At 33.1% G+C, this 18,577-nt stretch overlaps 3 protein-coding genes and 1 non-coding gene across 4 annotated transcripts; all 4 read right to left on the bottom strand.

The window, feature by feature from the left end:
• Nucleotides 1–520: 520 nt before the first annotated feature.
• LOC105647682 (putative aldo-keto reductase 1) lies at nucleotides 521–3,276 on the bottom strand. Its single transcript, XM_012233859.4, has 7 exons — nucleotides 3,016–3,276; nucleotides 2,296–2,463; nucleotides 1,976–2,179; nucleotides 1,681–1,853; nucleotides 1,410–1,506; nucleotides 1,023–1,176; nucleotides 521–840 (listed from the first exon to the last, which is right to left on the bottom strand). The coding sequence occupies exons 1-7, from the start codon at nucleotides 3,220–3,222 to the stop codon at nucleotides 647–649; spliced, it is 1,197 nt and encodes a 398-aa protein (XP_012089249.1). The 5' UTR covers nucleotides 3,223–3,276; the 3' UTR covers nucleotides 521–646.
• Nucleotides 3,277–3,365: 89 nt separating this feature from the next.
• TRNAG-GCC (transfer RNA glycine (anticodon GCC)) lies at nucleotides 3,366–3,436 on the bottom strand. Its single transcript has one exon. It is a non-coding gene; the product is annotated as a tRNA-Gly (tRNA).
• Nucleotides 3,437–3,753: 317 nt separating this feature from the next.
• Nucleotides 3,754–6,309, bottom strand: LOC105647683 (putative aldo-keto reductase 1). The gene is made up of 7 exons (XM_012233860.4): nucleotides 6,153–6,309; nucleotides 5,584–5,751; nucleotides 5,111–5,320; nucleotides 4,818–4,990; nucleotides 4,564–4,660; nucleotides 4,247–4,400; nucleotides 3,754–4,147 (listed from the first exon to the last, which is right to left on the bottom strand). Exons 1-7 carry the CDS (start codon nucleotides 6,213–6,215, stop codon nucleotides 3,954–3,956), a joined length of 1,059 nt encoding a protein of 352 aa, XP_012089250.1. The 5' UTR covers nucleotides 6,216–6,309; the 3' UTR covers nucleotides 3,754–3,953.
• Nucleotides 6,310–8,013: 1,704 nt separating this feature from the next.
• On the bottom strand, nucleotides 8,014–11,155 carry LOC105647684 (putative aldo-keto reductase 1). The gene is made up of 7 exons (XM_012233861.4): nucleotides 10,990–11,155; nucleotides 10,441–10,608; nucleotides 9,489–9,698; nucleotides 9,186–9,358; nucleotides 8,883–8,979; nucleotides 8,547–8,700; nucleotides 8,014–8,439 (listed from the first exon to the last, which is right to left on the bottom strand). Exons 1-7 carry the CDS (start codon nucleotides 11,050–11,052, stop codon nucleotides 8,261–8,263), a joined length of 1,044 nt encoding a protein of 347 aa, XP_012089251.1. The 5' UTR covers nucleotides 11,053–11,155; the 3' UTR covers nucleotides 8,014–8,260.
• Between the last annotated feature and the right edge of the window lie 7,422 nt (nucleotides 11,156–18,577).

Genomic DNA, 18,577 nt, shown 5'->3' with positions numbered 1-18,577 from the left:
AACTCTATTTTACACGAAGAAATTAACGCAAAAAAAAAAAAAAAAAAAAAAGTGCGAATCATTTTAATTAATTTATTTTTGGAAAAACATCCAACTAAAGTCTTCGAGCTACAGATAATGCATAAAAATTCATTAATTACGAGAACATTGAGATTATAAAACCATCAGAGCTTTGTGTTTGCAATGCGTCGTCGCATTGCTAGTTTGAGAGGAATAAATTTGAAGCTGAATTATTTTTGTGTTACAAATTGAAAAATTGAAGTTGAAGATTGACAAAGTAGATTAATGATAAGTTGAGGAATGCCAAATGAAATAACCCTCCTGATGATTTAGAATAAATACTTTGGATATGCAATAAAAAGAGTCGAGGAATCTGAATTTCTTCAAACTTAATTGACCACTTTTATATTCTGATACAAAAATTAGGTTTATATTTTCTTATTGCAATTCATGAGATTGAAATGTTTATATTTTCTTTCCAAAATTCAATGGAAAAGAAAGGAATTGATCAAGCACAATATTAAGCAAATAGAGTGGTAACATATCACAAATTATTTTATTTAGTTCACCAACTCACACTTCTGCAATTCGCAATACATATAGTTGCACGCTCAATTCTAGAAAGCAACATTGATGAATGAATGTTTTAATTTGAAGCTTTGCTTCCTTTTGGGGGCGTGTTTGCGAACCTCCATGTCACATTACTCATGCTTTCGTATGTTCTATCACCAGCAACCTCTTCGACGGGTACAGCAGCAGCTATTTCTTGCAGCTCTTCTTCTGTAAGTTTCACCTTCAAGGAGCCGATGTTCTCAACCAAGTTTTTTATCTTTGTGGTTCCTTCAACGATTTAAAGCAAATGAACTGTAAGAATATTGCATTGATGTCTTAATCTTCTATATTTAAGAATTTTTACTGGAATTTCTGAACAAAGAGAGTTATTTGCATTTTATTTTCCAACTATTGCTATAGAAAATTTTAAGTTACTTAAACTGAGGCAGAGGAAAAAGAAAATGACTGACCTGGAATAGGCACAACACCATCCCCTTGTTGGAGAAGCCAAGCCAATGCTAACTGAGAAAGAGAGCATTGGTGCTTCTTAGCGAGGTTTTCCAGTCGATTGTATATCTTACTGTTTTTTTCCAAGTTCTCTGCTCGAAACCTAGGATGTGTGACCTTACAAAAGCAACAGTAAAGTGAAAATGAAATGGTTTCTCTTCTCAAACAGAAAAGAAGGGTGAAAGAAAAGAAGTTTGAAAACCCTCCAATTATGTAAAGGCTGTATTAAAAAAGCAAAGCATGATCAACATTCAAATAAAGGGCTGAAGAGAATTTTCTTCAATAGCTACCAACATAGAGAATTCTTAAGGATTAACATATAGTAACTTTTACAGTGTTAGAACTCATACCAACAAACTATTTGCAGGCAAATTTTCCACAATTGCTTTACCAGCAAAAAAACCATGACCAAGGGGACTGTATGGAACAATTCCAATGCCAAGCTCCCTGCAAACTTAAATGCATCAGGAAAACATTCTTATGATTCTGAAAAAAAAAAAATTATTCGACCACCAAGTTCATCCAATATCAGAATGCATATTGTTATAATTCTCCAAAGCTTTTCTTAAAAATGGGAGGACTTAGTGGAGCAATTAATTGAGAACTTGACGTGATTCAAACCTGCAAAGTGGAATAATCTCTTCCTCAACATCACGAGTCCAAAGGCTCCACTCGATTTGCACTGCTGTGATGGGATGAACAGCATGTGCCCTCCTTATTGTGTCCGGACTGGCTTCAGATAGCCCAATGTAATTGATTTTTCCCTCTTCCACCAGTTTTTTAAGTTCACTCATCTGTGCTCAAAAAAAGAAAGTCCTAATGCTGCAAACTGGATTCTACTATCAAGAAACAATAATATATAACAAACATGCAAGAAATGTAAATATTTACTACCACATTGCATATGTTCACTTACAGTATCTTCAATGAGTACAGACGTGTCTACTCGATGTTGATAGTACAGATCAATGTAATCTACACCTAGGCGCTTCAAACTAGCTTCACAACATGCGCGTGCATATTCAGGATTACCATTCACTATAATACGAGTGGGTTCAAATTTAACAATACCAAACTTGGTGGCTAACTGAATTCTTTCTCTTGGTAATTGCTTCAAGGCCTGAAAAGTGTGTATATATATATATAGCAAGGAACTTAATTCATCATCATAAAGACAAGTCCATAATCTGATTTTAAGAGCTAGAATGGCTCAGTAATCTGATAAACTACATGTACCTTTCCAACCAGAATTTCATTGGCGCCAGTTCCATATAAATCTGCTGTATCAAAAAATGTGATTCCTTTATTGAATGCATCCTTCAATATTGAGATTCCATCCTCATCTGAGACTGGAGAATTGTAGGCTCCAGTTAGTCCCATACATCCAAACCCTAGCTTTGAAATCTATAAATGTTACAAAATCAGGAGAAATGCAGAAAAAACAAAATATTGCCTAATATTAGTTCTTTATTTAGGAAGAAGACTAAAATTAAGAACTTGAAAGCCCAAGCAGCTTTTTTATTCTTGAGGAAAAGACTAATAAAGTTCATGATATAATAATTTTGAAGTTACATCAGAAACTACTCAGATCACAAATTTCATATTCAACATCTTCCCCCCACAAAATACTGATACCTAGTACTTAGGAATTAAAAAAAAAAAAAAAATCATTTAGATCAAATCCATCACAATTGAAATGGCCATGCTTTAATTTACAAATCAATCAAGAAGATCCCATTAAGGAAAATCAATAGTTAACACAGACAATAAAGAGACACGTAGAAGTAAGTATTAGGGTTTGTTTTTACAGTTATCTATAGTGTATACACCAGTTCAATTAAAAATGCTAGACTAAGATAAGATACATACGTATCCTTAAAGCAAAGACTCGTTTAGTTATTTTTCAAAGACTCATGTTTTATCCAAAAAGATAAATTGGATTTAAGAGAAACGTACCTCAAGTCCTTGGCTACCCAGTTTCACCCTTGGAATTTGGACATCGTCTTTCTCCGCCATTCCTTTGCTGTAATGTTCTTTGCAAAATGTTCCCCGTTCTTTTCGGTTCGAATAGTGATTTGGTTCAAACTGAGGTTGGTGGGAGTGAGAATGTGAGACATCTTGGTGGGTCGATTCCAACTGGGGTAGGTGAATGTGAGACACCATTGACCCTGACTAACAACAATGAAAAGCAAACTGAGGTTGGTGGGAGTGAGAATGTGAGACATCTTGGTGGGTCGATTCCAACTGGGGTAGGTGAATGTGAGACACCATTGACCCTGACTAACAACAATGAAAAGCAAAAATCTTGCACCAGCCGGGAATCGAACCCGGGTCTGTACCGTGGCAGGGTACTATTCTACCACTAGACCACTGGTGCTGTAGTGGCAAAATACGGTAATAATATTATAAGAATGCACAGAAAAAATTGACGCTCCACAAGACGTGGATCTTTTATAATTTTATTATTTATTTATTCAGTTCTGTCGTTTTTATGTTGTAACTGAAATGCAACCTTTTCTTTGGCCGGAACACAAGATAAATTCCCCATGCGTAGGATCTTGTCGTTTGCACAGATGACAAAAACAGCAAGCAGTCTGGGAAATTGGGATGAAGAAACTATAGCTGAAAGCTATAATATTTTTACAAAAATAGAGACCAAGGAAATACAGCCATAAATTCCAAGAGATAAAACACTTTAATTGAAAAATTGTTTAATTTTCTGTGTGTGGTAATATAATCATATAATTGATCTTTTTTTTCGTTTTTTTGGTACATTGGAAAGCAACATAAGACATTTATTCCATAAGACTAAGAAGAAAGAATTCCTAAAAAACCCAACAACAGAATCTGCTATCCAATATAGTATGCAGTTGCATTATCTTTGCTCCCACAGCTTAAGAGGTTGCTGGTTGAGCATTTTTAGGTAGGGGTGTATCAGCAAACTTAAAGGTATGATGGACATTGTAAGCTCGATTCCCAGCTACTTCATTGATAGGGACTGCATCAGAGATCTCCTTCAATTCATCTTTTGTCAGCTTGATTCTCAATGCTTCCATATTGTCAACCAGATTTTTAACCTTAGTTGTCCCTAAAGAAATTCAAGGAGATTACCAAACCAGAATTAAGGTACACTTGAATTCATATCCAAGTGCCCAGCAAATAGAACCTAAAGAAGAAGCTCACTCACCTGGGATGGGAACCACATCATCCCCTTGATTGAGAACCCATGCAAGGGCCAGCTGAGCTGGAGTACATCCATACTTTTTCGCCAAATTTTCAATTCGAGTATAGAACACCTTGTTCTTTTCAATATTTTCTTCTGTGAACCTTGGATGATTTTTCTAAAATAAGACAGTGCAGGTCATATGCAATATCAGTATATCAGTTACTAAGCATATTCACTCAAATATGCGACAAGAAATAGGTATTAACACAAAATTTGAGTGTAAAGTTCAATTTTAGTAGTATTCAAGAATTAACAGTTTATGTTAGTAATATAAGTACCAGTCTGGTCTCTGAAGGCAAACTTTCCACAACTGCTCTGCCACCAAAAAAACCTCGACCTAGAGGGCTATATGGAACGACTCCAATTCCAAGTTCCCTGCATTTTTTGCTCAGTCAAATGCCCTCATACATAAAAGAGAATGCTGCTAGATTTTCAAAAGAAAAATGGAGGCAATTAGATCATTTCAGGGGAAATCAATAGGAGATCTTTTTACATTCGAAAATCTAACTGGAAATCACAGAAGTTGAAATACCTGCAAAGGGGAATTATTTCTTCTTCAATGTCACGAGTCCAAAGTGACCATTCCATTTGCACAGCAGTAATCGGATGGACTGCATGTGCTCTCTTTATAGTGTCTGGACTTGCTTCAGATAATCCAATGTATTTAATTTTTCCTTCTTCCACTAACTTCTTAAGCTCTCCCATCTATAAACCCGAAAATCAGAAATTAACAAGCCTGGAGATCATATAACTTCCTTCGAAAGAGAGGGTGCATGTCGTCAATCTGAAGTGTTTATAAAATAAGGTAAAAAACAGTAGTCATACAGTTTCCTCTATTGATACTGAAGTGTCGATACGATGCTGATAGTAGAGATCAATATATTCCACGTCAAGACGCTTAAGGCTAGCCTCACAGCATGCACGAACATATTCAGGATTGCCTTTAACTGAAGCACCTCTATAATCAGAATTCTGAAGAACAACACCGAATTTTGAAGCCAGCTGGATCTTTTCTCTAGGCAATTGTTTCAGTGCCTGCAATATACGAGTATTGTGGAGTTCAGATTTTTATTGCCTGTATCTGTATGAGTTAATGAGTATGAATAATTTCATGATAAGTATATATAAAAGAACAAGAACTTGAAGGGCCAAAAAAGTTTATCATGAAACAACAAGAAAAATATTCCAGACTCGATGAGGCCAAGCAAAAGATTGAATTTTGCAATTATTATACATTATGGCAATTATACCTTTGCAACCAGCCAAAATCTTTAAGCAGAATATTCTAATAATTTTACCTTCCCAACCAAGACTTCATTAGTGTGAGGGCCATAAACATCAGCTGTGTCGAAAAATGTAATTCCCCTTTCGAAAGCTTCCTTGATGATTGAAATTCCGGCCTCTTCAGGAATAGGGGCATTATAACCACCAGAAAGCCCCATACATCCAAACCCTAACTTTGAGACCTGAAAGACGATGAGTAGATGGATGAGTTAGAAGATACCTCCAGCATGTATACAATTTATCTCTTTCCTCTATAAAATTAATAGAAAACCCTTTTTTTTTTTCTCACTCCTTAAATGTTTATTGTTTTATTGGACAAAAGATTTCTAATTAATATTAATTAATCCACTGGATTAAACTACTGCATATTGATTAGAGCAAATACAAATTTTGTTGAAACACAGAGAACGGATAAAAGAAGAATATTCTTTGACATATTCTCAAATAATTCAAACATAAAGAAAGGGTTTTTAATTAACACTTCGAAAAAAAGAATAAAGAAACATTTTCTTGATCAACAGTAAGCAAATGGGTATATGGAGGAATTTGTAATTGCAAATATGGAATGGTAAGAAAATGTTACCTCAAATCCATGTTTACCCAGTTTCACTCTTGGAACTACAGCTCTCCACTTTTGATCTGCCATCTTTCTCTACTCTGCTTCTACAATTCTATCAATTTGCTTTAGCTCTAAGTATTATATAGTGAGCTGAGGTGATCCTGGAGTTGAGAATAAAAAAAACCGAGGCCACTGACGCATGATCACACGTCAGGCATACATTCAAATTCAATTACTGGATTTTCTTTTCTTCTCTGTGACTAATGTTAATGACGAATGATCATACGTCACACGTACAAGATTAGAGAAGTTTAAAATGTAATTATGTGATCCTTAGTGATAGAGATATACTATTAACCATGCATATGTAATAGTATAGCTATGAATGATTTTCTATTGACAATTATTTCTTTGTATTTAATTGGAAATTTGCATTAAATAAATGTTATTAGCATATGAACAATAATTGTGATAAGTACATTTTGTATGTATTTAATTGGACCAAGTAGAGAATGAATGTTTAGTACTGACTGTTAAACATATTCTCTAGGACATTAGAAATAATGTTTATTGTTCTTAATCTTAATTTATTTTAATATGAGCAAACATTGATTGTCTTGTGCTTTGATTCATTAAAGGGTGAGTTTCATTATTGGAATAATATTCTCGGTGAATTGGGCAAAGATATTTTGTGTTTGTGAAATATTAATTAATGATAGAATCCATGTTCGGTTTAGAGATTGATGATGCACTTTAAGTAAGCTTATAAGGTTTCATAGTGCAAACCCTGCAGGTGAATATTGAATCCGACACATGAAATAAGTTGAGCGACAATCTTAAAGTTATATTGTGATTTAAATAAATTGTCAGTAAGTTATTTAAATGACAGCATCTGTAATCTTAACGTGGGGAACATTATTTTATTATGTTGTGGAATTGTAAAATAAATAAGGAGTTCAGTCATGAGTTTTTAGTGGAATAATTCATGATTAATTATAATAAGAATATGTTGGTCTACATAGGTTCTTATTATAATTAGTAGCCTGATTTATTTTATTCCTGCGGTCCCTGTAGTGCCCTAATTATTTGGAAAGTTAAGGGTGTATTAAATAATAGATAAATTATTTAATTTTAAAATAATTGATAATTATTTTAATTAAATAATTTTTTATTTAATTTATTTTATATTAAAAAAATATCTTCCTATCGAAGAGAGGTTTTTTTAATATAAGATTGGAAAACCCTAAGAATAGAGAGACGCACGTTGGTGATAGTTAGGGATTACTGCAGAAGATCGTGGGTGACTCCAAGATCTCTAGAAAGAAGACCGGTGAGCGATTCTGCGCTTCAAGAGGTCAGTTTATTGATTTGTTCGATAATGTTTTTAGTTTGCCTCATATGGTTTCGAAGAGGGTTGTTTCCGCTTTATACCCGCTCCCATCACTTAGTCCCCATGGCAATAGCAAGGCTGGTAACAATACCAGATTCAATTCTCTCCCTCCATTTCTATATATAAATTTACAATTTCTAATTTTATGAATCTACCAATCCCAGATTGAACCTTTTTGAGTATTTACTTTTATTTATTTATTTTCAGTTCTGCCGTTTTTATGTGTAATAAAAATGCCAGAATAACTTATCTAAAGGTATTTATGATCATTCACCGGGGAAAAATAAGATAAATTGAGAATAACTTTTAAAAAATATTTTTTTTATACTTGGTTTTGGTCCATGCATAACTCCATAGATTTTACCCTAAAAATGCAACCTTTCCTTTGGCTGGAATAGAATATAAATCCGTGCGGATTGGTTCTTGGTGTATAGGATCTGTCGTTTGCACCAATGACAAAATCGGCATGCAGTATGTAATATTGAGATGAAGAAATTATCGGTGAAAGCTGCATTATTCAAAATATTATATATCTGCTTAAGAGGAATAGTATCCCTGAATTCAGCTTTTTCTTTTCTGGTACATTGGGAAGTAAATACAGGACATTCATTTAATAAGACTAAAAGAAAACAACTACTAACAAACCCAGCAACAATAGAGTCTGCTATTCGAAGCAGTTTACATGTGAACTGCAGTTGCATTAACTTTGCTTCCACATACTTATGACTTATGAGGTTGCAGCTCAAGCAGTTTTAGGCAGTGGTGTATCAGCAAATTTAAAGGTCTGCTTGAAATTAAAAGATCGATCTCCAGCTACTTCATCGACAGGGACTGCATCAGAGATCTCCTTCAATTCATCTTTTGTCAGCTTGATTCTCAATGCTTCAATATTATCAACCAGATGTTTAATCTTAGTTGTCCCTGAAGAAATTCAAGGAGGTGTGATTATCGGAATACAGCTAATGTAAATTTGAATTCAAATCCAAATGCCCAAAAAAAAAAATAAACTAAAGAAGAAGCTGACTCACCAGGGATAGGAACCGCATCATCTCCTTGATTGAGGACCCATGCAAGTGCAAGCTGAGCTGAAGTACATCCATATTTTTCCGCCAGTTTTTCAGTTCTAGTATAAAACACCTTATTCTTTTCAATATTTTCTTCTGTGAATCTAGGATGATTTTTCTGAAATAAGACAATGCAGGTGATCAGTTACCAAGTACATTCACTCAAATATGCAATATCAGTTATTTAAGCATATTCGCTCAATGACTCAAACATCCAACAAAAAATAGGTATCAACACAAATTTGAGTGTAAAGTTCAATTTTCAGGGGTACTTAAAGTCTAAGTTAGTAATACAAGTACCAGTGAGGTCTCTGAAGGCAAACTTTCCACAACTGCTTTGCCACCAAAAAATCCCCGACCTAGAGGACTATATGCAACGACTGCAATTCCAAGTTCCCTGCATGTTTTTCACAGTCAAATGTGCTCATACATAGAAGAGAATGTGGCTAGATTTTGAAAAAGAAAGAAAAAATGAAAGAGGAAAAAACAATGCAGGCAATTATATTATCTCATTAAAAGTGAACAGAAGGTTCTTTTACATTCCGACTAGCATTCCGATATACATAATCAAATTTTACTTGGAAATGACTTGAGTAGTAATACCTGCAGAGAGGGATTATTTCTTCTTCAATGTCACGAGTCCAAAGTGCCCATTCCATTTGCACTGCAGTAATCGGATGGACTGCATGTGCTCTCTTTATAGTGTCTGGACTTGCTTCAGATAATCCAATGTATTTAATTTTTCCTTCTTCCACTAACTTCCTAAGCTCTCCCATCTATAAACCCAAAAACTAATGTGATCAGAAATTAACAAGGCTGGAGATTTGTCTAATTTCCTTCAAAAGAGTGTGTACATGTCATCAATCTGAAGTGTTTCTAAAATAAGGTGGAAAACAGTAGTCATACAGTTTCCTCTATTGGTACTGAAGTGTCAATACGATGCTGATAGTAGAGATCAATATATTGCACGTCAAGACGCTTAAGGCTAGCCTCACAGCATGCACGAACGTATTCAGGGTTGCCTTTAATTGAAGCACCTCTATAATCAGTATTCTGGAGGACAATACCGAATTTTGTAGCCAGCTGAAGCTTTTCTCTTGGCAGTTGTTTCAATGCCTGCAATTCATGAATATCGTAGAGTTTAGACTTGTAATAGTACATAAATGAAAGTAAAATTTAATGGTATACCAGATTCACATTAATAACACTCTGGAGCAAAATATTTCTTATTTTGTGTCTCCCGTGTTTCTAGACAGGCCTGCCTCGCATTTACGTTGTTGCTTTCATCACATGACATGACAATGAACCTCTGCTCTTTCAGTCAATTATTATTATTATTATTTTTTTGTTCATCTCTCTCTCTCTCTCTCTCTCTCAGAGGCCACAAATAAAACCATGAGAGAACTTGCGTCGTTGAATTAATGTCTATTTCAGAAGTTTTAGCAAATTCGCAAACCTTTCCTTGCCTACTGATAGAAAGCTCTCATCCTCAAGTTTTTTGGAAACTAAAGCATGACTTAAAATTTAATGAACAGATACCAAAAGCCATCCGAAAATAAAAAACGCAATATGGTTTTATCATTCAGCATTCAGCAATTGCATGCGCATTAGCATTAGAAAACTAGTTGCCTGTATCTGTATGAGTATGAATAATTTCGTGATAACTGTATATATAGGAGAAGAAAAAAAACAAGGGGAAAGAACTTTATCATCCAACAACAAGAAAAATATTAGGGCTATCTCGATGAAGCCAAACAAAGATGTAATTTTTGCATTAATTACACATTATAGCAACTATTACTTTGCATTTTGCAACCAGCAGCCAAAATCTTTAAACAGAATATTTAAGACTTTTTACCTTCCCAACCAAGACTTCATTAGTGTGAGGTCCATAAACATCAGCTGTGTCGAAAAATGTAATTCCTCTTTCGAAAGCTTCCTTAATGATTGAAATGCCAGCCTCTTCAGGAAGAGGGGCATTGTAAACACCACTAAGCACCATACATCCAAGCCCTAACTTTGAGACCTGAAAGTTAATGGATACATACATGAATGAGAAGATAGTGCAAATTTAACTTCTCTAGCATGAATATATTTTACCTATTTCCTTGTTAGATTAATAGAACACCCATTTTGTCTAACTTCCTAAATGCTTATTGTTTTATTGGCTAAAAAAAAAATTTATTTCATTAATAGCTAACTCCACTGGATTGAACTTCAAGGAACAGATTAAAAAAAGATCATATTTCACGTATTCCCAATAATTCAAACATAAAGAAAGGATTTTTAATTAACAATTTGAATAAAGAACAAGGAAACAATTTCTTGATCAATAGTAAGCAAACGGGTATATAAAGAAATTTGTAATTGCAGAGATGGAATGGCAAGAAAGTGAAATGGGATTTACCTCAAATCCATGGTTACCAAGTTTCACTCTTGGAACTACAACTCTCTGCTTTTGATCTGTCATCTTACTCTACTCTGCTTCTACAGTAATATCAATTGCTCGGGCAGTGAGCTCTAACTCTTATATAGTGAGCGGTGATCCTGGAGCCGAGGATAAAGCAAAGCGAGTGAACATGATGATCACACGACAGTCGTCAGGTGTAAAGTCAACTTGATTTACTATATTTTCTTGACTTTTGTGTCATTGATGTTAGAAAATTTATACTCCACCGTTAGAAATAGTATTTCTTTTGTGATTAGTCAGTGTAGCAAATTTTGTAATTTGTTATAAATTGCATTGTGTTTTAACTTTTTGATAAATATTGTAAAATAAAATTTAAAAGTTGAAAAAAAAAAAATTCATTGGCTAAACTGGAGCCAACGAGCTGTCGTTTGATACGAATTTATTGATGCAGAAATAGGTAAACACGGACCGAAACAAATCAAGGGAGGCGGAAGCCCAATTGGTTCTAGCCCATGGGCCATGGCTAGAAGAGTTGACGAGTGACTTGTGCATAAATATTTTGTAGAACATGTATTTTAGCCCAATTAATCATAATGGGTTAGATCAATGCTCATTTTTATTATTAAAAGTTAAATCCCAATTACTAGGATTAATCTATTTTCATATTAAAATCAAAACTAATATTTTCAAATATATTACCTTAAATTATGTTAATAAATAATTTGAATTTTTTATTTAGTTAATTTGAAATTTTTATGACTGCAATCCGCTTAATTTAATTAAAAAAATAATATAATATTTACAATCAGTATTTTAGATTACATTATTGATTTTTTTTTAATCCAAAATTTGATTAATAGAGTGGATTCTGATTCATTGAAGGCCCAGATAATGCATGCTTTGGCACAAATAGATAAATATATATATTTCTTTTTATGAGATCACTAAAGTTGATATAATAAATTAATATAAAGGACAGTATTATTGCTATACAGTGTCAAAATCATTACCTTCATATATAAATATATTGCCTAATGATAATTACATAAATGATTAAAGAAAAACTGATATAAACATATTATTATTGCCACTGTAATGATTGTTGGGTCACACACATAATGATACTGTTACATCTTTTTTTTTATTATTATTATTTACATTATCTTTCACCCAAATAATTAACTCAACTGAAAATATAAAATATATAGTAATTGCTGCTTTAATCCAATGATAAATGTTAGGTAGTAAATAAATTAGCATTTGAATGGCACTGATGTAATATATATTATTCAACAATAGAAAAAATAAAAAAAATAAAAGAATTGGAAAGTTTTAAATAAAGAAAAAGGAAATAAAACTTATTTACGAATGAATATATATTTGAGATTTTTAATTAGCATTATTTTAGTGAAATGGCAACATTGCCAATTATGAGTGATGACCCAACCCTATTAATGGTCGGCTATAAGCCTAAAAAGCCAACATTTTAGTTTATGTTTCATCCAAAATATCATAAACTTTGTGAATATTATTTCTTTATTTTTTTTAAAGAATAATTAATTAATAGTATTATTTTATTATTAATAATTAGGGTTGGGATGAATGTTTCCATTACAAGAGCTATATGTATGTAGGTGATTGGCCACACAAAGGCTGTCTTAAAGCTCCTAAGCAAAGTAATTAATTAATTAATTAATGGAAAGCAGAAGGGCAGAAAGGTCGAAATCAGAAGAAACTTTAAGCAAAGTTTATGGCATTAAAAATTAAAAAATAATTTTAAAAATTTAAAATTTTCCAAAGTCAGAAAAACCACTTTACAGAGTAATGTTCCAAATGTCACCTAATCCGTGGTAATGTCTTTAATAATTGCTTTGGACGTTTAACTGGCACCAATCAGAGCCTGTCTGTTGCAGGCTTATCACGCAATTGGTTCCTCCAGGTTTTAAAATCATATCTGCAATTTTCACTTCACAAACTAATCTAATCAGTTAAAATTATCATAAATAGCGAGTCTCAGTCCCGGAGTTAGGTATGTTTGAGTTTAGCAAATTATGCATATTCCAAATAGTATAATAAGGGTGATGCCCTGAGATCTCAAGGTTTATTTTTGAAATTAATAATTTTTAATATATATTTCCGTCTTATACGGGTTTCATATTATTCTAACTATCGTAGATAATGCAAATTATATAATATTCTATTACAAGAGTGTCGAAGATATTAAGAGCGTCAAGACGAGTAAATGTAAATATTCATTGAAAGTTCTTTATTCGTTAATGGGCCGACTTAAAAGAGAGTGAGTATTAGTGAATTAATTAAATAAATAAATAAAAGAGTAGTGGATATAATTAACCCAAACCAAACCCCACTTGAGAGGGTTAAAGAAAAAATGGTTTTGGGTTGATTTTGCTTTTTGTGTGAACCTTATGCAACATGTAAGGAACCATGCAAAGTGGTCCCCAGATGCTAGTTGTTTGTGTTTCATACTCTTTTTGGTTCTTCGTTGGAAATTTGATGCTTACCTTACAACAACAACAACAACACACCCACAGACACCTTATGTTATTAGTAAAAGCCTCTTAAGAGTTTTAGAAACTCTCACTCCCCTGTCTGCATGTGGTGGCGTAGGCGTGACTATATTCAATTCCTTTTGGGACCACCTTCTTATTTCCCTTACCTTTTTCTTTCTTTCCATCATCTCTATTTACTTTTCTATCCTCCTTCTAATTTTATATTCCCCTATTTCTAATCTCTAATTACATTCATTTTCATATTTCAAATCCCACTATTTTATAATCAAAACTTATTAATTAATTAGATTTGTCTAGATCCGGTCTATGGATTTATTTATGAACCAAACCAATGAAAATAAAAATTTTTTTAAAATTATTCACACGTTATCTTTTTTTTAGTGAATTGTTAAAAATACTCTCGTTTAAATTAAAATTTATTTTTCATTATTTTCAACCGGTCTAGGCAAATTAATCCCGATATAAATTAGCATGCCTTTACATAATTGCTATGGTACTCTTATAAAAGAGTATGTCATGTTCTGAAATTTTTATAGGATTGAGCTCAAATATTACAAACTTTTTATGTGTAAATAAAAAAAGTAAGAGAGTAGAAATTAAGCTTTATTAAAGTTTTACTATTTCCACTTGACTAATTAATAAGCAATAACATCTATTTTTAGGTATATATTCAATTAATCTTAGTCATATATAATAAGACAAAATTGATGAGAAAATTAATAAATAGAAATAAAATAAATAAATAGGTGGAGAAAGTAGAAATAGAAGTCCTCTACCTCTAGAATTCTTCTCTATTTATATCTTCCTATCCTTTCTTATCTATCAAGCCTTCAAAGTTTAAAGATGGAAAAGGAGCAGATGAAGAAGAACATGTTTCTCATAGGGTAGAGCTACTGTCCCCATGATAATCTCATCGTGTACCTCTAGTAGTTGAAGCTGCCAGCATGATCTGAGCTTTCCTTAATACTCATCGATCCTACCCTATCCAGAGAGGAGGGATTAGATCATGTGGCAGTTTCACCTGTTAATGGTAGCATGAAAATAAGAACCCTAATCGGGATAAACCCTAATTTCCTGATTCTATCCAATTTTGTCAACCCATTAGAGATTAATCATGGAAAAACACTAGACGATGAGGTATACTATTGTTTATATTGATTAATTGCTATTTTGTTTTCTTTCTTTTATTTCTTTCTCTTTAGCCGTTTTTACTTGGTTCTTTTCATAGTATTAAATTTTGGCCGTTGTGTTCTTCTTTTCTATGTTAAGGTTAATTAATTTATGAGGAGAATCTTATTAACAGGTTTGCGATGTTAATAAATCATGGCTTTGTTTGGTTATTTGGCTCTTCTGAGATCTATCCTTTTGCCTTGAACACAGTGCTATTATATTTTTTCCTGAAGGAGTTGTTCGTGTCAATTTTACTTTTTTTATACTTTCTTTCCTACTAATTATTAATAATTCAATGTTTCTATATCTTTCTTTTCTTTTTTTCTTCTTCTTCTTCTTCTTCTTTTACCATTATTTTGGATTTGACATGGCATAGATATATAGTTCATCTAGAAAGAATTGATCTTTTAGTTGTCAAATTGAGTTTGATTTCTTGAAAGAAAATTAGGTCTTTGGAGTCAGAATTGTAATCATGAAAATGGCATGACTAAGAACTTGCATGAAATAAATGACTTAGACCAAAATAGTAAACCAATAGTAACCAAGTAGAGCTCAGATCTGGCAGGGAAGAAGATGACTTTTTTCTTTCTGGGTTTGTTCTTCATTACAATTAAGGAAATTGATAGTACTTTCTGTTAAACAAAATCCATATTTGATGAATTCGAAAACCCATATTTATTTTCTCATTTTAGATCCAAATCAAACATTTTCTCCAAGGGATTTTGAAACTTACATCAGAGTCACTTTTAATCCCTATCCATGATACAGTTAGACAAACATTGTCTGCCAAAACAGTAATCTTTCAACTTTATCACTATCACTACAAAGTGAAGGTCCATTGTAATAGCTAGCTAGCAGTGAGGACCATCAAACAATTAAAGCCAATTTAATTGGGTGCAGTTCTATTCTATATATGAATTTCGATGCAACAGTCAACTTTTTTACGCCATGAATGTCAGAACTGCCTAATATTTAAGACTAATTAGTAATCTCCTAAGGAATCCGAATCTTTTTTTTTTAACAATTTTGTATGTTTGTTATGATTTTGTTGCATATATATATGTTTTATAACTTATCTACTAATGTTCTAAGATGCCTGTCTTATCTCTAACCCGTGCGTGCTAACTATATATTTCTTATTTAATCAATCAAAATTTTACAAGGTATTAGAGTTTATAATATATCTTCTTTTGTATATATGAATCATATTTGGTTTATCTTGTTATAAAAACAAAAAGGAAAAGACAGAACGATTAGTTTCTGCCATTAAAGTAGGTTGTTACAGTGTGTCTTATTTGTGTTTGTTTGCGAGCTTGAGTTGGCTAGACTCCATGAACGCTTCTGTAAGATTCTTGAAACCACCCACACGTACATACGTAACCCTATTTATGTCTGTCTTATCTTTTTTCTACATTTTATTTTGTTTTTATTTATTTCAATGGATTTAAATTTTGTCTTCATCTTTCAAGTGGAGCAAACATGCACATGTTTTGGTGGTTGTTTGCTGGAGTTGGTTACAGTCTATTAATATTTAATGGAGTTTTCACATTATGATATCAGATAGCCCTAGCAAGAACACATATTTCCATTAATTTTATGACTTTAATTACATCCTAATTTATTAACTTAATTGATCAAAATTAAGAAAAATAATACTTATTTATTTTATTTTTCTTTATCTTTCTCTCACCAACTCCCACCCTGGCTAATTTGATAAATATACATATTATTAATATAACACGATAAATAGCAATAAAGAATGGTTCCAATGGTTAAATTTACTGGGAATTTCCACAAATTTGGAAATTCGATTTATAAAACAAACGAAATTTCCCATATGAAAAAAATATATTATTATGTGGGTAAAACATGACACTAGAAAGCTTTAACTTTAAAATTGATTTGTATAAAATTCACTTTCACGTTAGAAGTCTCAAATCCATTCTCTTGAAGTTGATTTTCTAAATTCACTTGTATAAAACAAAAACAAGATTCAAATCACGTATATTAAGCTATATAAGTTTTATTAAATAATATTCTTGTTAGTTTATTTAACTTTTGTATTCCTTTGCACATAATGCGAGCCATGGCGTTGCCCAAAAAAATATTGAGCTTATTGGAGCGAAAAATGGCTACTTTCTTCTAAGGTAATGATGTGGATCATTCGAAATATCACTGGGTCAGTTATCGTGATATGTGTTATCCGACTAAAGAAGGAGGGCTAGGTTTAAGATCTCTTAACTATTTACAGCAAGCCTATTCACTCAAAATCTGGTGGACTTATATGTAGAGGAACTCATTGTGGGCTAACTATATGTTCCAGAAATATCATCGGCAGGGAGAAATGCGATATCAACTCATCGACTCTTGCACTTGGAAACGAATTTGTCAAGTTCACTCTCTTGCTTGTCCACTTGTTGATTTTGCAGATAATAATGTGGTGTGGCGAGGAGAAAGGAATGACAAATTTACTCTTACTTCAGCCTATGATTGTGTTAGAGAGAGCACAGCTTCTTGCCTAACAAGCACTGCTATTTAGGACTCATCTTTCCCGATTAAGCTTTCCATTTTTACATGGAAACTCCTCAGGGAAGCTTTACCTTTACCGAGACGTCTTCAATTATTCGGGATATATGGTCCATCCCGTTGCCCATTCTGCTTCGAGTCGAAGACAACTGCGAACCACCTTTTTTATTTCTGCCCCACTATTGCCAAAATTTGGAATTATTTTGGCTCTTTCTTCCTAGATACTCTTGAGCCACAAAATTCTCTGCGGCAAGCGTTGATTTTTTTGTGGCTTTGTAACAAACCAGATTCGGCTATGGGTAAGCTTAGGCGCTTGGTACCACAGGTAATTGTCTGGTCTGTGTGGAAAATATATTGTAAGTGTAATTGGGGTAATGAAGCTTGTTTTCCAGACCTCCTTATACAAGATATCAGTAGGCTATTATTAAACTGTAGCATTGCCAATTCTGGTAAAAGATTTGCAACAACTTGGTCAGCAAAAACTGATTGTCACTTCATTTCGGCTTCTTTTGGCAAACAAAAATTAAAGCCAATGATTATTACTTGGATTCGGCCTAAGCAAGATTGCTATAAACTGAATATTGCTACGTCTTTCAACAAATTTTCAGCAGTGGGGGGTGCTATCCTCCGAAATAGCCATGATAACTTTGTTGCTGCCGCTTGTTTTACGTTTGCTGCCGAGACAGCTTATGATGCAGACCTTGAAGCATTGATTTGGGAGCTCTCCTGGAGCATTGATAAAGGATTTTATCCTATCCAGGTGGAAATGAATTGTCAGGATCTAGTTGCTCGAGTTAATCGGGCACAATGGACTAAAGCATGTCCTTCGATTTTGCTACGTGTTGCTAACCAATTGCATCTTCACTCCTCTTCCATTCATCACATATATCGTGAAAGAAATCAAGCGGCACAACTTTTGGCCACTCATCAAATACTACATCATTGTTCTCTCTCTTTTACCTCTTTTAATTCTTTACCTGGTTTGATTAAAAGTATTGTATTATTGGAGGCCATGGGAACTTCATATTTGAGATATAAATAAAAGAATCACTTTCATTAAAAAAAAAAAAAAAAAAGTTGATTTAACTTTTGTTATTCCAAATAATTGATCACGATTTAATTCGCAAGGCCAATACTCTTTTAAGTAATTTCTAGCTGCATTCTTGGACTAAAGCCCGAAAGTCTCATCTCAAGCAAAAATAAATCGACACAGATGAGCCCATTGGGCTTGGGCTCAGTTATATCTTTGTTAACGAAGAACCCATCAGCAGAGTCCCCTAGCCGCTTCTTGCGATGTTTTATGACGACTAGGCGACTGCCGGTTCTGTACTGTTAGACCGTGACAGTCGTTAATTAAG

This window comes from Jatropha curcas, chromosome 2 (genome assembly GCF_041381405.1).
Source record: "Jatropha curcas cultivar XTBG-Jc1 chromosome 2, XTBG_Jcur_1.0, whole genome shotgun sequence".
NCBI lineage: Eukaryota > Viridiplantae > Streptophyta > Magnoliopsida > Malpighiales > Euphorbiaceae > Jatropha > Jatropha curcas.
The sequence above is the reverse complement of the archived record's forward strand: the minus strand, read 5'-3'. Positions and strand labels throughout refer to the sequence as shown.

Bases quoted from the DNA above. Each gene is read 5' to 3' on its own strand.
- LOC105647682 (XM_012233859.4), bottom strand. From the start codon at position 3,222: ATGGTGTCTCACATTCACCTACCCCAGTTGGAATCGACCCACCAAGAT. The intron at 2,464-3,015 runs GTACGTTTCTCT...TAACATTTATAG, and splicing joins TGGGTAGCCAAGGACTTGAG to ATTTCAAAGCTAGGGTTTGG. The intron at 841-1,022 runs GTCAGTCATTTT...AAATCGTTGAAG, and splicing joins TGGTGTTGTGCCTATTCCAG to GAACCACAAAGATAAAAAAC.
- LOC105647684 (XM_012233861.4), bottom strand. From the start codon at position 11,052: ATGACAGATCAAAAGCAGAGAGTTGTAGTTCCAAGAGTGAAACTTGGT. The intron at 10,609-10,989 runs GTAAATCCCATT...ATTAACTTTCAG, and splicing joins TTGGTAACCATGGATTTGAG to GTCTCAAAGTTAGGGCTTGG. The intron at 8,440-8,546 runs GTGAGTCAGCTT...GAATTTCTTCAG, and splicing joins TGATGCGGTTCCTATCCCTG to GGACAACTAAGATTAAACAT.
- LOC105647683 (XM_012233860.4), bottom strand. From the start codon at position 6,215: ATGGCAGATCAAAAGTGGAGAGCTGTAGTTCCAAGAGTGAAACTGGGT. The intron at 4,991-5,110 runs GTATGACTACTG...TCGGGTTTATAG, and splicing joins CAGTATCAATAGAGGAAACT to ATGGGAGAGCTTAAGAAGTT. The intron at 4,661-4,817 runs GTATTTCAACTT...CAAAAAATGCAG, and splicing joins GAAATAATTCCCCTTTGCAG to GGAACTTGGAATTGGAGTCG.